Source organism: Macrobrachium rosenbergii, chromosome 22 (assembly GCF_040412425.1).
Source record: "Macrobrachium rosenbergii isolate ZJJX-2024 chromosome 22, ASM4041242v1, whole genome shotgun sequence".
NCBI lineage: Eukaryota > Metazoa > Arthropoda > Malacostraca > Decapoda > Palaemonidae > Macrobrachium > Macrobrachium rosenbergii.
The window spans coordinates 1291516-1310193 of NC_089762.1; the positions used below are offsets into that span (position 1 = coordinate 1291516).

Consider the following 18678-nt stretch of genomic DNA (forward strand, 5'->3'; position numbering starts at 1 on the left):
TGTAGCCACTGTAACTTCTGCATTTCATAATCATCACCCTTAAAATATCATAATTTATATTTGTCATCTATCAGCAACAATTTCCTCAAATCTGACCTTGATTTTGCATTGCCACAATTTTTGGCATTCTTTTGGGGAAAAACCTTCAGGCTAGTCCTATGAGCTTAAAACTGTGACTCAGTGGTTTGGTTAAACTACTTTAAAATGAAACCTAACTAGATCATGTTCTCTTCATCAGTTCTACTTCCTCAATTATAAATATTCCTTGTGAATACTGAATAGTATCCTTATTGTACATTTCCATTACCACATTTTCTTTCATATTCCCCATCAATTCCCTCACATCCTATCTCTCATCGAGAAATGATTTTATACCCAGAGCCACACCTCGAAAATCCTTGCAGCACTGGTATTAAATCAACTTCCTGTCTCTGTCCAGATGTCAGTCTTTTTTATTTTCTTGCATATATGCTCAATGGTTCTTTCCATAATTATTACAATTACAGTAACTACTCACCTTTTGCACAATTCAGTTCCACATACGAGGGTAAGTCAAAAAGTTCCAGGAAAAATTGTTGAATGATGTATTTACACAGGAATGAAACAACCCAAATACTTGGTAAACAATTATCTGTGATGTAGTGATCCATATAGACTTGTTACCTCAGTCCTCCTCTTGCTACCGTGGTGTTAACATCTGCTTCAGAAAAGTAACTTCTTGAACCCATGGAAAATAAAAATTTTGAGATGAGAGCTAACATCAAGTTCCTGACCAAGCTTGATTGGAAACCAGGAAAAATTATTGAAGCTTTGCAACAAGTTTATGGAGATTCTTCTCCATCTAAATCAGTTGTTTATGATTGGATAAAGCGATTTAAGGATGGTGGGAGGACCTCAAAGACAACCCAAGAGAGGGAAGACCATCGACTGCAAAAAATGAAAGAATTGTGGCTTTGGTGCAGAATCTAGTGGATGAAGATCGTCGGATTACTATCGATATGATAGCTAATGAAACTGGGATCTCCCATGGTTCCGCATTTTCAATTTTAAATGAAAGTCTTGGTTTGAGTAAACTTTCAGCACGTTGGGTCCCAAAAGCGTTCTTGTGAAGACCAACTGCATCAAAGAGCTGAACTTTCTCTTGCAGTTTTAACGAAGATTGAATCAAATGAATCAGAGTTTTTGACCGGATTGTTACTGGAGATGAAACTTGGATCCATCAATATGACCCAGAAAGTAAAATTCAATCAAAGCAATGGTTACCAAGAGGTTCAGCTGCACCAGTGAAGTTCAAAGTGGCAAGATCTGCCCAGAAGGTTATGGCAACAGTGTTTTGGGACTCCAAAGGAGTGATTTTGATTGATTTCCTTGAAGGACAAAAAACAATCACCGGGAACTACTACAAAGGTGTTTTGCAAAAACTGAAGACTGCATTGGCTAAAAACGTCGAGGAAAGTTGCACCGCAGAATTTTGTTCCATCATGATAACGCTCCAGCACATTCATCAAGGGTTGCAAGAGAAGTCCTACGGAAATTTAGGTGGGACACTCTTCCACATCCTCCTTATAGTCCTGATCTTGCTCCTTCAGATTTTTCCTGTTCCCAAAACTCAAGGAACACTTAAGAGGAGTCGGTTTGAATCTTTGGATGCTGCTAAACATGCAGTTTCAACATGGTTTAATAGAAAGGCCCCAAATTTCTACAAAGAAGGGTTGCAGAGGTGGAAACAGCGCCTTGAAAAGTGTATAGAGTTAGAAGGTAGATATGTAGAAAAATGATGTTTGAATTTCCTTAAATAAAGAGTATATTGAATTTTTCCTGGAACTTTTTGACTTACCCTCGTATATGCTGTCACCTACTTTCAATGACTTTTCAAAATAGTTTCATAATTTATGGGAAATTTTTTATAACAAGCACCCTATATTCTGGTGTGCATGATTTTTATTAGGTTAGTACTATATCCTGCCTGTTACAACAATTCATAAGTCCTGTTAAAATAATTCATAAGTTTTTACTGAAAAAGTATCATTAAAATTTACTATGTTACCTTTTCTGCACTAATCCTTTATTAGCATGGCAAAGCTGAGCTCAATAAGCATGAAACGTTAGCCCAAATAACATTATGACACATTAGCCATTAGTCAGGCAGGTCTAACTGCATATGCCCATATTTCAAACTATGACTGTTACTCTTCCACCATTTTTAAAGCCACTTCATTAAAATTTCATGCACAATAGACCTAGAACTGCTTGACTGAATGCATAAATAGTTTTTATTATATACCTGCAAGGAATGAGCACTGCAATTTTTTTCAGCAATAAAATTAAAAAAATTTTTTTAAATAATTAACTTCATATTTTGAAAGGGGGGGGAAGGCAAAGAACTGCATGAAAGATTTATTTTGACAAAATTGATGGGGCTGAATGAATGACAGAGGGATAAAGGGAAAGGAGTCATATAAAACATATAACGAAGGAGAGTTGGTCAGCTTGTCCTAAAATGTAAATATACGTGGTTCCTTACCAATTTTTCACATTTGTGCGTGGATGGATGTAATTTTTTGGAAAGATTACTTTTCTCAACAATAGTCATTGTCCGTCACCACAACCCAGTTTATCATGGCTGCACATTTCCAGCACTCTAAATTTAGTGAGGTTCGGTCAAGTTACGTCATGTTTGAACTAGTTCGGATTTTTCAGTGTTTCTAAGTGGAAGACAGGGCTAGACAACCAGTCCAGCATCTGTCCCCTAAACTGAGTTTACACTTTTGCTATAACAACTGGATACAGTTATTGCTTCCAATAATTGGTAAATAGTCAAAACTTTTGCTAAACAAGCATCTGAGAATTTAATGGAAGGCAACATTTTTGTCAAAAGAGAACACCTTCACACTGTCACAGTGAAGGTGTTGTCTTTTTACCCAAAACCAATCATCAGATGGTGAAATTAATATATTTCTGCTATTCTGCCACTAAATTTTATATTTCTGGGCTAATTTTAAAATAAAATCTCAGCTTTTCTCATCAATTTTCTGAAAAAAAAAAAAAAATATTCCCTGCACCATCCACATATGGTAGATAGCAAAGTACATACTCCAATAACTTTGGGGAGCCCTGTGACAGATAAATAAATCAACTTCACGGGTTGGTTAAACTACTTAATAATAGTAACTTCCATAACTTTTAACCACCCCATTTTATTTCTAGTCAATTCTAGGCTCACCAAACTTCATGAATTATAATTTACTTTCTTAAGATAAATTAGTCAACTCTTACCTGCTCCATTAAAATTTTCTGTGGTGAAACCCACTCATCCATGATTCTCATAACATTTTTTGAACAAGTCAGTGCTTTCACAAAGAAATTCCAGCTTTCTTTCTCTTCCAAAATCTTTGAAGTTTTAGGAGAGAACTGAAGTAATATATAATAGAGAGTGTAGGAATTAGCAACATCAACTTTTGTATCACGAAGGCATGACTCAGCCTGAAGCAATATCTTCCTAGCCAGAGGCAGAAGACAACGCAGCACAGCCTGCAACACAAATAAACACTTCAAAATCAAACTACAGGGTAATAACTAAACTAAAAAATATAACAGTCCTTCCAATTGCCTCTTTATGAGACAAAATCTTTCACCAAAAATTTTATGGTTTTGATTCCAAAGAATGAAATGTTACAAGGTTTCCCTTGGATAAGACATATAATTTCAAAGAAGACAACAGAAGATTGAAAACAGGAAACATGTCTACAGCAAATAACCCCTAGTTTATATGTAGACAGGATAAAAAAGCGATCAAGAATACTTACAAAATAAAACATATATGTACATTGCCTATGAAGAATCAGAAAAAAAAAGAAAAGTAACTCCTTGGCAAAAACAATAATCATAAGTCTATAAACTGAGCAGAATACATCAAGGTTCACAAAGCAAAATGTTTCAGTGAATTGTGAAGATGATGAGGATAATTAATTCAACTCACTCCCCACTAAAAGTACATGGCCTGCCATGACAATGGCAGGCCATGTACTTACAACCATTAAATAAAAATCATGTCTTATAAATGACATTGCAAAGGTACAACTTGGCAAAGGTATTCTGATTACATCCAGTGCTCACCCTGAAAGCAGCACAGAGTTCTAAAGGTCAGGGAGGATGAAAGGGCCCAAACTTTGTGAGTCTTACTCCCGAGTGAATAAACACCTCAAATAGTTGGAGAAAAGTTCATGTGCTGCTCCCTGTCCCATTCTGACCAGGTCCTTCTCACTGCTTGTCACTGTCTTGATGCAACCATAACGAGAAGTACTCCTGATGTTCACGAAACAAGAGGATCACCAAATATTAAGAGCCATGTTCATCAGTCTTTCCAGTGAAGACAAGGGTGCTTGCAGTGACTACCATCACTTAGCTGGAGGATTTGGCTGATGCTGATACTTCTAGACCACTGAAATTAGTCTTGGGATCATGTCTACTTAACAGTCCACTAATCCTATCAGCATGTCAACCTCCACCTCTTAAAAATTCTGCCTTAATGCATAGAGACAAGGACTAAGGTTTTCAAGTCCTTTTGTTGTTTTAGTCAGAACGCACTGCCTAGGTGTAGCTCACTATGATAACGGATAAAAGCGCCTCAGCCTACATATATATATAAAAAACTCCGATATATATATATATTGTATATATAGGGATGCATGTTTTTATTATATATATATATATATATATAGGAATGCTTGTTTTTATTATAAAGTATATTTAAACGCTGTACCCCTTAAACTAAAATGCTTATAACTGCCCATTTTAACAGTTCACTGCCTAATTCAACAGGCAAAACAAAAATATACCTTAAATTATCATACTAAATTTAATATCATTTCAAACAAAAATACACCCCAACCCATCATCCCAAAACACCCAAAGTCATCTTCCATTAGCCCTCCTACAACTGTTACTCTTAAGTATATGCACCCCTAAAATGCTTTTAACAATGATTTACTAATTTTAAAATATTAATATTAATGTAAACACAGCAAAACATCTATATAATACAAATTAAATAAATGTCTTACAGAAGTGTGACAACTAATCAAGTTACCCCTGTATATGTAAGCATAGTCGTTTTCTCTCATAGTACCATTCCATTTCTTTTTTGCTATAAAGCATACATTTATATAAACAAATAGTACCCGTAAAGTAAGATAAAAGCCTCATTATTAATGTAAACTGCAGGACAGTAAAAGCTTTAGCATAATTTTTAGAGTTTAAAGCAATGTAAATTAATAAAGAAACAGTAATAATAAAATATTTTACCTAGCTGTACAATAAACAAGGAAAATATTTGAGTAAAATAATAAATAAAAATGAATGAAATTAGTCTAGGCTTGATCCAGAGGCAAAAACCCTCAAATCGATATTTTCATTTCACACCGATATATCCAGAAGTACGATATACCACAGCCCGTTATCTCGGTGCACCACTGTACTTACAAGCCTATGTTAGGTGCACCTGGGTTGCCACTGGAACCAATGTCTGGTTTTAGACCTGTGGCACAGAGGCCAGGCCAAACAGCCACTGTACAATTACCTTCCTTCTTATACCAAGAACAAGTATTCCATAGTTTCTGGATGTACAGGGGTGTAAAAGTAAGGATCCCAGACGTCCATGAATAAGATGGAGTAACCCTTCCTCACTAACTCCACTGCTACCAATTTTCAGATCAAGGCTACTGTGGGAATTTAATCACCATATGGCCAGGACACCACAAAGCACCTCCCTCAACATGGTACAGTGAAGATGACAACAAAACTGGAGTTATCCTGCCAATATCTTCCACCAAAAAAACTTGCAGGGATCCTCACAGCCTCTGGAAGTTCTCCTGCAATCCATCTGCAGCTTTCCATCAGCAAAAATACCTTCAGTTGCAAGGGGAGAGTGAGCCCAAAACACTTGCTGCTGGTGCCAGAAGAATCTTCTGACCTTAAATCTAAAGCAGATTTCCTGTTTAAGATGATGAAGTCCCAAAGGATGTGCATGTCACTCACCTACACCATAGTCTGAAAAGGAAGCTTCCTCAACCTTCTGCATTAAGCAAACAAAGTCACAAGACATTTCTAGCTTTCTTCACAAGAACTACCAGCATAGAACAAGGGGCAAGAAATGACACTCCAGACCTCCTGAATACAGACACTGATGGAGTAAATAAAAACAGGTTTGTATTCCTAAAGCACGGGCTGTCTCATGAAGCAAGCTGCTATGGTAAGCTTACCTCTTCAAAACAGCCATTACCAGAGACAAGTCAACAAACAACAAAAACTACTAGCCAAACTCATCTGAACAGATCATTTAACATTTGGTGTTGACTAAGAGGGAAAAATGGGCATGACTGGTGAATGAAGTAAATTCTCCTGATAACCAGTCACAATCTCTGGTAAAAAAACTAATTTATAAACCTATTCTCAGCAGTCGGTCCCTTTCCCTGCACCACGTCAGATGTGAGCTCAGAAGAAGACTCGTTTTAATTATCGTATCTGAAGAAATGGATATATTACAGCCTAGGGGGTTACAGCAGCAAAACACTTAGTCAAACTAAGTATTGTAGTAACAAGAACTAAAGTAAGTAAGGCTACCAGCCTTATAGTCATGGTGAGGTAAGCGCCAAATTTTGCATGGTAATTCTTTAATCTCTGGGAGGTGAGATTGAGACTACACTCATCCAGCAAAGTTGATAAATAGAGAAGGCTAAAACCAACTCGTCTGCTTTACACTGAAAATATCTAAACAGTATACATTTGACAGCCTCTCCCTGCACTAGAGTCAAGGCAAATTGTAACTTCAGCTTATTTCGATATGACTTGAAATATTCTAATAACACATCAAGAAAACAATTCTTTCTTGTCCCGACAGCAAGAAGGTGTTACACCAAAGTCTTTACAGTTACTTGATAGAGTATCAACCACCAGACCCCAAGGAAAATACCACTTACAGTTAGCCTTCCTCATTACAAACACTGTAGATGGTACCATAGGTTCTTTGCAGCAACCTTTTGGACCCAGCCACTTTTCATCCATTCCCAATGAACTCCTCCTACCAAGCTGTCGAAATTCTTCAGTTTTACATAGTTCCAATTCTCAGCTCTCATAAAAAGAACCACTTCTTCAGGTGAACCTACCAAGTCTTGTAATGAGACTCAGTGGTCTTACTAAGCAACTTTACTAATAAACAAATAACTGACAACAAGACCTAGGGTAATTAAGACAGGTGTGACCCAGCATGCAGAACCACTGTGAAGCATCCAATTTACTTGCTCAAGGTAATATTGCATGCCCACCTACAGAAGCATGAGAAATGGGGAAACTGCTTCTTCTTGCCCAATCAGACACTGCCCAAGTTCTTTATATCTATAGTATTTATCACATGAACTGAAGAGTCAAAAGGTGGAATAAAGCCAGCATGAAAATTCTGATAACTGAAGAAATCAGAATTCTAGTTTGCATAGGTGTTCCAACTCCCTACTTTCTTGGGACAGAGCCTTTCAGACTATATGAGCTTAATGAGAGGTAAAATTAAACTCCTTGTGCCTGCCTATTCCTGAGTTTACCAGGGTGCTTTCTTAGCACACACCCAATCACTAATCACATAGTCAGAGAGGACAAAAAAGGCAAGTGAAACCTTTCTTGGTCTGCCAGACTCCAAAGTTTGACCAAAACATTTATCAATCCCACTCAGTTTGAGTTTAAAGCAATGCCTTGCTTAAGGTAACCTTTGCACACAGACCAAAAGAAAGAACAGGACCTTGAGTTCAATATTGCTGAAAATACATAACTAACATACTGTAATAAAAGAAAATACTGAATAAAACAATGAGATGGGGAAAGGTAAAACCTCCCAAAGACAAAACACATCAGAAATGTTATATACATAAATAACAAAACTCATTTAACCTACATCTCCTTTCTTCTGCAAAAACATTAGTAACATTGTGATATGGCAATACCTACAACACTTGTTTCAGCCAAGCTCCAGAAGGCATTAAAGACTTCACATGAAAACAGAAATTAAAAAAGTGAAAGCAGTAACATGTGGGACTGAGGAATCTCCCAGCAGGGAAGGCCAATCTGCCATGAACATAATTTCTACTTAGGGATTCAAGTCTCTCCACCTGAACTAGAATAAGGCATTTGTCTAGTAATAACTTGGTTGTTCTTTTAAGAATAGAAAAAATTAGACATATACCTACAGTAAAGTGTAATCCATGCTAAAAAGAGCAACAATGAACTATTAAAGTTCCAAAAAATAACTAGATGAGAGATAAAATACATGATCATCAGCAGGCCATAGAATGCATATCCTACTAATCTTCTTCTTCGTTTAACATGCTTTTTTCCCATTTTTCATATGGGGTAAGCACAATGCCTTCTTTTGAAGGGCTTTGATTTGGCGTTGGGGTAGAAAGCCTCGATCAGCTGCCCTGCCTGACATAGCTTAGACCCCGGTAGCACGTGTATATGTATCGTGCCAAATCCCCAGCTCCCTTTCTCCCAGCAGCGAGGAGGCGAGTGGTTAGGCCGACAGTTCGAGACGTGTAAGGCGTCTGATATGTTTTTAGATGTTGGAGTGGCTTTGTTTGTGTGTGTATTTGTCTGTAACACCCATTTGCTTTCAGCAAACCTATCAGGCTGCAGATTTGAACCCGCGACACAAGACTTCTTATGAAGTCCGAGTCTGCTGCTCTACCAACCAGGCCATCGAGGCTCTCAATGTATATCCTACTAATAACCTAAGTAAATGTAATTCCACGTGTTCCTCACATGGAAAATTAATATCTATTTAAACATTTTAGTTGCTGAAGATCAAAGAATAACCGTCAATTGTGTGAGCAGTCATCCTTCTCAAGACCTCGCTGCACAATTATATTCATAAATAAGTGATAGCAAAATGAACATAAATAGGATAAAAGTAAGATGGTAAATACTGTATCTGCAAACTATCGAACAACAACTGCTTGAAAATCTGACCATAAAGTATAAGCACAGATTAACTCCATGAATAATAAGTGTGTGCCCTTTTTTCTATGCATACGGACAGTACAACAATATTCTCACAATTAACAGTAGCACAATGAATGGTCATTTATATCTAAAATACTGTATATATATAATAAAGCTTCTCGAGCAATTCCAATTTTTATAAACTTAACTTTACCTAAATAAATATTAAAGGAAACACACATGCAACAAACAAAATATTTCTTACAATATCTTGAATACAAGAGAGAGCATAGAGGAGTCCCATCTTTATATGCACAGGAACATTATCAGTCAGCACTCCTAATATTGACTGCAAAACATGGAACCACCTTGAAGGATCTGCTTCACTGAACTCATATAAGCACATAAGCAACTGCCTGCAAAAATGAAAAACAATCAAGGCTCAAAACCAGTGCTACAAAATATCAGTACATGGTAATTAAGGAAGGAGACAAATGGATTCAAGTTTAGTGAAAGCAGTAGTATTTGTGTGACTGAAGCCAATAATCACTGATACAGTACTAACCAAATACAACTTACACTCTTATCTCTCCTTCATACAGCTTCTATTTTGAAATAACCTATTAATATTCCTTGGAGACCAAATGTTGGTTATTTCTTATTGCAATGTATCCCCCGTAGGTAAAATCCCCTCCCAAGGACATATTTTTTCATGAAAATGAATCTTCTTCATTGGTATGTGAATTTTAATCACAACAACTGCATAATAATAATAATAACCCTTTAACTCCCAAGGAGTTAAAGGGAGTGGCAATCTGTGTCCCTCTGGCAACCCCAAACCCATCAACTCAGATCTTTATTAATCCTTTCAGAAGCAGATGAGGTAAGGTTGCATCAAGTGCTTCCACATTATTCAAATTACCACTGACATCCCGCTATCTCAAAAGGAATACTTTATTAAACAATAAAAAAAATATTATGCAACATCTACACGAAACAGAAAGGTGCTGGAGAAAAGACTGATAAAAATTATAAAATCAATCACTGTCATTCTGGCTTCATGTCACAAACACCAACAGTATATGGAGTCCGCAATGAAGCAAATACAAGAGAAGTACTACACAAAGATGAAAATATCCAAATCATAAGTTAAAGGACATTTGACAGTGTACCAATACTTACAATTAAATGTGCATCATGAACGCAGAGAGTACCAGGAGGACTCACTAAGCTAATAATGTTACTCTACAATGACATTAGATCTCGAGTAAAGGCGGTGGCAAGTGTATTCTGACGAAAGTGAGATAAAAAATGGTATCCATCAAGGATTTTGCTGTTTATCAAAGTAATGAAAGAAGCCACAAATCAGTTTTGAAAAGTGGGTCTGTGGGACCTGCTTTATGCAGATGATACCTAGTGCTAACGGCAGAATACCAGGAGACAGTGGAAATGTTTAGAAAGTGGATAAATGAAATGGAGAGGACAGGAAAAAAATTCAACACAAGGAAAACAAATCTTATGGCGACCTGAAACGAAGGAAGAAAAAAAAAAGCTTCCATGTCAGCACAAATGCTGTGAAGGCATTGAGGGAGTGGTAAGAAAGAAAGAAAGATAGCCTGATTACCGGTATTATAAATGTCCCATTATTTGAGACAGCGAAGATTTGATAGGTACATAAGGCTTGTGCTACATGCATCAGAAACTTATGAACTGACAAGAAAAATGGAGATTCTGAATTAGTGTGACCACAGGATGTTAAGATTCATGGCCTGGGTAAAATGGAAAGATTTTAATGTGAATGGGAGATTGGTGGAGAGGTGGTAACAAAAGGCTGGTAAAACGACTGAGATCTCACACTGAGATGATTCAGGCAGGTGATGAGAGGGGATGAGGAATAATTGGACAGAAAAACATGTCTATGGAGGTTGGAAGGAAAGGACGGATGAAGCCACAGACTTATAAGAATTCAAACAGAAAGTGCACTGGATAGAGAAGAATGGTGAGAACTCATTTCCTTACCCTTCAAATGGAAGAGCTGACATAACATTCATGATGATGGTGAAACTCTTTGTGTAAAAATATAGCAACTTCTCAACTTGTCAACTTGTCAGACTTTGATCCTTATCAGCTACAATATCATGATGAACTTTTGCTAAGCTAACTTGTTAAACATGATGCAATACGTAGATAATTCTCTTAAACTAAGGAAAAAATTTCAGCTTCGCTTTGGCTGGAAATTTAAGTTATTGACTATGCATTCACACTCATATGCACACACATATAACTAGCTAGCTGCAGACAAGACATAAATGATATTACATTGGAAATGATGTGCTCCATCTTCGTGATCTAGCCACTATACTGTACTTCTCTGACAACACTATATTTGACTCCCTTACCAAAAAGCATTAGCCTGTCTCAGCCACTCATACAGTCTTGAATCATTTCTGTTTTCATAATTTGTTTTTCTTTTTATTTCTATTTCATTTTGGGACTTTATTATCTTTAAACATATAATATGCTCTACAATACTTACTGCAGATATGTAACTGTTCTAATGCTGTTAGGGAGTTCAGGACGAGTACAAAAGTTTCGCTCTTGATCTGCATTGCTTTCGTGAACAGACTACTGTATCATCTAACACTACTCCACATTGAAACATACACTACTTCTACTTAAAGGTATTTTTGCCAGACCACCTGTGATGGCTTGTTTTAAGTTTATTAAAAGATAATAAAAACATGAAAATGCTGGAGATGGCCTTGTTTAAATGATTTGTTTAAAGATAATAAAAAGAGTACATAAAAAATTAATAGTTAACTAAATAAATAAATAAAATGAATTAGAAAAAACAATGGAGGGGGCTGTCTAGGAAGAGAATGATATCACCAACTGAAAAGTTATTACCTTCTACTAAAACATCCTTCACTGACCCATCTTGTGTGATGCCATCTGCATCCCTCACAAGCTATTGGGCCCGTGTGCGGAGCCGACAGATGACCATGTGTGAGTCTGGAGTGTCCTATTCTGAGTCTTGTTAAAACAACCTCACGAAGTCCCATTCTTAGGTGTGGTGCATAAGATGCAAGTCCCATTGGCAGCCTAACCACCATCAAAGACCCTTTTCCCTCAAATACCATATAAATGAAGTTTATGATGATGCCTGACAGACAGAGCGCCATAAACTGGCAGTGACATCACTCACACAAATACTAATGCTTCCCCTCCCTGTGGATTCAAGCTTGGTCTCTGACCTTCACTAACAAATGGGGTTATTGTAAAATATGTCTTGTACTTTAAACAAAAAATTAGATGTTCAAGCATCCAACTGATTAACTTACAACCACATATACAGGTACACACAATTTACACCAAATCTGACATACATTTACATTTCTACATGGTATCTGAGCAAGTGAACAATTGTTAAAAGGAAGACTTATTAACTGTAAAGAGACATGTCCATAAATCCAGATTTGCATTTCAATAACCTAAATTATTCTTATGTATTACCTGTCATCTGCCAAAATTTCTTCAGAATGCTGCAGAACTTTCTCAAGTAGAAGACTATGATTATTTTCACCCAGTCTCCCACCTTTGATGGCAGCAATCTTTTCCATGACCATTAAAGCTCCTTTTCTCACCCCAACACTGGAGTTCGTAATCCCTAACATCAGGGATGGTACTAATGGGAAAGCTGAATTCAGCATCCATGCCAAATTTCCTTCCTGAATATCTAAGAGAGCTGATCCAAGATTCAAGCACCAAGCCTGCAACAGAATGTTCTGAGATAATACGGCATGCAAGATGCATTCAGAAATATCACACCCACATCATTTCTAGTTTCATCAAAATTATCTCATTAATAATTTCATCAAAACTATTCTCTCACTGTCTCCCTGCCGGGACCTTGAAATCACACGACTTATAAATCATGTTCAAGAATTAATTTTTTGAAGAACATTCTGATGAAATTAATGTACGAAACAAGTATCAATCAGTAATGAACACAATTAAATCTTTTCATTATTAACTATCAGAAAAAGAGCTTTGATTGTATAAAATCTTCCTAATTACTTAATAGGAGTTAATAATTTCTTATAGACATGCTATGTTATAAATGGTGACAACTTGCCAATATATTTTCATGTAAAATGTGCCTTTATAAATTGAAGTACATTTGTAAAAGTAACACAATTTTTCAAGTATTCACATCCAGTACTTACGTAAATTGCAAAAGAGAATACAATACTTATAGAAGATATTAAAGTATATACATTACTCTGAATAAAAAACAGAAACAAGAGCAGTTATTTCAAGAGGTTTTATCATGCCTAACCATTATTTTTCTAAAACAGTGCAGTTGCATATAAAAATAAGCATTTCCCAGGACAATTCTGGTATGCACCTCAAAATAATTTTATTAGCATTCATATCCGAACCACTTTTCAACTGTACACGAACAGCCCTTGAAAACAATTACCATCATAGTCTGGGTCTCTTTACTCCTCTTTATTCTGCTTCTTCTGTATCTACTAATAGTCTGGATAGCTACTCATCTTAAACCATTTCAATCTTCAAGAATTACGTCTATCTGCAAGCTGTTTAACAATAAATTTTGCAGCAGCATCTTTATTTGTAGGGGCATACTACTCAATGCACTCCAAACTGAAATTCTAATAGTTCTAAGTCACACATCTTTAAAATTGCCGCTATTTACTTTTTGTTAGTGCCCACGCATGTAGTAAAGAATTGGAGAGACATTCCATATACAGACCTCAAATATTTGCCTTGTTTACTAAATGATTATCTCATTGATCACTCGTATAGCAATTTCCTAATTCATCCTGGCTGTTGCTACTCTTCTGGCTGTCCCCTTAAAACTATATCAGGGTTTGCATTGCTGAACACACTCCCTGTGAGTCTTTGCAAAACGCAAGTTTTGATGCAATAGGTCAATCCAAGGGAGCTTTCAAGAAGATGTGACAAGTATTAATCTGCCAATTCAACAGCTCAATTCTTCCCACTGCATTTTGAGATTCCAGATTATTATAAGTAGTGGGTTTACTGTAAAACAAGTTTATTTGGAAAAAATTTATACAAACCAATTACTTATGTGAGCTCCCACTTCCCATCCTGATTATATCTCACAGATTGTTGATCTTCACTCTTTCTTACATAATCAACTCTTGAAAATTCATTTTATATATGCATTTACGCAACACAAAAATCATTAATCTCAAACGTATCATGCCGAAACTTTCCTAACCCTCCTAAACTAAATATAAATTCTTCTAAAAAAAAAAATTTAGCAATTACACTCATCAAAAGCACTGTTACCCATTCTGAAATTTAAAAGATGAATACATTTACTTGCCATAAAAAATAAGTACTGTCTACTTACAAAAATTTACAATAATGCTCACCTATCAAATTATATCAAATGACCTCTGAATAGTGTTAAACATAAAAAAACCTGGGAACTGATCAGTCATCCAGGGTCCAATCTAACAGCTTTGTTTAACAAATCTGTCAGAAAATAATCCTACTGTCTGCTTGACTTGATGCTAAAATATGCCAAAGTTGAAAAACTACCGAAACCCATAACCACAGGAAAATTATAATAAAGCTACAATAACATGTGGTGTTCAACTTGCCCAAAGGATATTAAGTAAAGTTCCTCAACTCATAACGATAGAATGTACAAAATTTTTATGCAATGTCATGAATATACAATATAAGGCCAAAAAAAATCACTGTGACCATGAATTCTATCAATTTATCTTTGGTTACAGTTAAAAATGTTTTTGATTTGATGGTGAATCATACCAAATGTACACACATGAGCATGAATGTAACTAAAGTATCAGGGTATTTATTGGAACAAAATTAACAAAGAAACAGACAGTGATTACTATAAGGCAAATGGCAAATTAGCAGCACGATTTATTCACCAATAAACTATACTATTTTATGATAATCACATAAAGCAACATGAATTGTGAAACAGCTGTCATGAATAGACAAAAAAACAAGTAGAACTCAAAATTCATACATGGATCATGAGATAAAAAACAAAATGGAACTCTTAAAATTATCAGTCCTTACCATGAGAGGTTTATCAACAATGTCTGACTGAGGGAGGTATGACTGCCATGCCCAAATCATGGCTAGGAAGTTGTACTGCATTTCAGTATTCTTCAAGCAATCCTAAGAGTGATAAATATTACAAAGATATTTTAATAAGAATTATATGCTATTTTTACATAACATCAATATCCTGTGTATCACAACAAAATAAACTATTTTATTTAGCACAAGTTTGTCTTTTCTGTTACAGTAATTATTTCTTTCATTTCACAATAACTTTATTGTATTGGGAAATATAATGTTAAATGCAACCACGCATACCTTGAGAACACAAGCCATAATCCTGTTCCTTATTGCAATTCCCGCTGACCCAAACTGTTCAATTTCAAATGCTCCTTTGGTTGCTTTCAGCAACAGTAGCAGATGTCCTTCACTCAGATCTTGACCCTACAAAATCACAAATCCATTTAATACAACCAGTTAGCTTAAATATACAATTGCTATAACACAAACAAACAAAAATATGACACTCCTGAAAAAATGTAAAGACTAAATAATACACAAACTATAATTTTATGGATATCATGCCTACATAAGTTTTTTATATATGAAACTAATACTGAAGAATATAGTAATTGGAGGTTAATTTGGCAGTTACCTAATGGAATACCTGCCCACATGTAGCATTTGTGTACAAGAAGAATACTCAATTATTTAGACAGCTGCAAAATGCTACGTTAATTACTCAATTGGGAGTCAGGAGTTCTGCTATGCATTTATGGGTTGTATATTCCATACACTACAAATCATACGGCTAACGATAGTCTGTGCATTTTCAAAAGGACAAAAAGTATCCATCAGTCTTTACCAAGAATGCAGAATTTTCTACCACCTGTCTATATATCTCCCATGCTGTGGATGCCTGTGCCAGACTTGGAAGCAATTAACAGGTTACTGAAGTCAAGAGCTGGACCGACAATGACTGATGTATCATAAATGCCATTGGTATACCAGTTATCGGTTAAATGCTAAAAATTAGCCTTTAAACCCAAACACATTATGGTGCTAGAAAATAGTCTGATGCTTAATACAGGCAGTCCACGGTTATCAGCAGGGGTCCGTTCCCAACAGTGTGACGATAACCGAAAATCATCAATAACCAAAAATCGGCGATAACAGCGCCGATCCCCGGTTATCAGTGCTGATATCTGGTTATCAGCGCCAATATCTGGTTATCAGCGCCAATATCTGGTTATTGGTGCCACTGTTATGTGGGGATCAGCGCCGTTAACCGGGGATTAGCACATTTCAGCGCCAAAAATTCAGTTAGCATCGTCACTAAACAAGCGCCTTAAAACCAGATTGCCAATAACCAAGGCCGCTGATAATGGGGACTGCCTGTACTGGTAGTGGAGAAGTATCTTCTGTTGTATGCTTTTTAGTTAATAATGCAGATTCAAGATAATTTGCATTTTTCAAAAATATTAAACCTGTAGTCTTTTACTCAGATACACCTTCAGTGAAAGCTGGACAGTCTTTGAAGCTTGATAACAAGGTAGTCCATCATTTGGGATTCCAACATTGCTAAATCATGCCATTCACATGAATTTAAATTCACAGAAATGGAAATATACTATAAACTGGAAATGTTAGAGCTGTAATTACCACCCAAACGGTTACCTAATTTTTGCCCATACATTTTATTTTCAAATTTAATGACGGTTATATTATAATTACAGAAGAAATGAACTGTCCAAAATTCATTTATTTTATTTTACACGAATGGTATGAATAGGTGATAACTCTAATTATCTTCAGCTTACAACCATTTTGTTACATCATGTGGACAAGATAGTAGTGTAGGTGTATTTCCTGTAATGTAACGATATAACTAGAAATTCTGAATAAAGGGACAAAGAGAGAGAAACCTTTCAGTGATAGACATTGATAGATAGAGAGAGATTTTAAGGAACAAACAGAGAGAGAGAGAGAGAGAGAGAGAGAGAGAGAGAGAGAGAGAGAGAGAGAGAATAAGGAAACGAAGAGGAAAAGGAATAATTCTGGTGTTTTGACTGAATTTCATGACAAAGCTAGACCTGAATGCTTATCTGCCTTATATCGAGGCCAACAAAGGTGTTGTGTTTTAAACACCTGGGTTCAGTGATGTTTTGGAACATAGAGCAAAACACGAAGTGTGTCGTGATTATGAAGCCATATTGACTGCTCTTAATCGAGTTCATAATCACAAGGAATTCATAACAAAAATGCATGGTTACCTTAGTGGAATAAACAGCCACCGGAAATTATAGCTTCCAGTGACGTCAAAGCAACCCCTTTTTGAAGGAGGTGCTTTTTCCAGAAGTCCACCCAAATGGGCTGTCTTTAGATTAGCCTAACCAATTAAGCATCTACAGGGCCGGACCAAAACCAAGATTCTGCCTACAGAGGGGCGGGACAAAAACTTCCAAAATTCCTTATCAAGTCCAGTTGAGAAAGAGAAGAAGCGAGAGAAGTAAGGACAGCAGAGAGGGTAGCAGAGAAGCAGAGGGTGGGGTTGCAAGCCTCACTAACTGTGGGTTGATAGAAGAAGACAGACTCACATTTGACACTCACTGTAACTTTGCACTGCAATTCATTTGTATATACTGTAACTTTATTATTGTGTTAATGAAGTAAAGAAAACTACATTGTGTCTTCGTCAAAACCTCCTGAACTGAAACACGCTACTACATAACAAAGCCAGAACGATAAGCATCTCTAAAGAAAGTAAATCTTCTTAACTTGACAACGAATAGCAGAAAGAAGAATAAATAAAGAAAGAAACAGACATCACATTACCACTGATTGCTACTTTGGCCAGGTAAATGTACTCAGAGGGGGTTAACTTCCGTAAGTGGTGGAGGGAAGGCTGATGATCTCATCCTTGTGTCTACTGTTGGCTGAAAAACACACACACACACACACAAATGTTTCTCGCAGTGGTAAGTTCTTGGTATCCTTGTGTCTACTGTTGGTTGAAACACACACACACACACACACACACACACACTGTTTCTCACAGTGGTAAATTCTTGGTACCACTTGTTTAGAGTCAGTTTCACTTGTTTGAATTTCTCTGCTTGTAACACTGTTGTTGACATGAACTTGGACTACTTGTTCTGTCAATTTAAACAGAGTGCAGAGTTGGTTGCTCTAGCATAAACAGTTATGGGGTATCCTTCTGGAATTTGGGTCATTTTCACATGTGTTCCTCTTGCAGGTGAAGGGGAGGACAGGGGGAGAGCCCTGGTCATCCATTGAAGGATCTCTACATCATCTCCAGATTCCACACTGTTGACACAGAGTAAGGATACCATTGACTTGTGTCAATCCTTAAACACATCACAAGTCAACTCGGGAGACCACTATTCACCCTTGCATAAAGTGCGCTGTAAATGAAGGTCCTTATCAAAGGGCAACATGAACAAACTACTGGACTCATTGCCCTAACACATACAAGTACACTGAGGCAAAGTTAATGCAATAATGCAAAAATAAATCAACTTAACATTATGAATTCAAACCAAAAGAATCTTGAAATAAGCTGATAAAAAAATACTTGAGGCC

The 18678-nt window shown here is 36.4% G+C and overlaps 1 protein-coding gene across 1 annotated transcript in view; it reads right to left on the reverse strand.

Moving 5' to 3' along the window:
* The window catches only part of l(2)k09022 (HEAT repeat containing 1 homolog l(2)k09022), a 107366-nt gene that overhangs the window by 45055 nt on the left and 43633 nt on the right, over positions 1 to 18678 (reverse strand). The window contains exons 14-18 of the mRNA XM_067123960.1: positions 15394 to 15519; positions 15091 to 15192; positions 12496 to 12752; positions 9248 to 9398; positions 3277 to 3531 (exon numbers count right to left, since the gene is read on the reverse strand). Coding sequence (XP_066980061.1) covers positions 3277 to 3531; positions 9248 to 9398; positions 12496 to 12752; positions 15091 to 15192; positions 15394 to 15519 — 891 coding nt within the window. The remainder of the gene's footprint in view (positions 1 to 3276; positions 3532 to 9247; positions 9399 to 12495; positions 12753 to 15090; positions 15193 to 15393; positions 15520 to 18678) is intronic.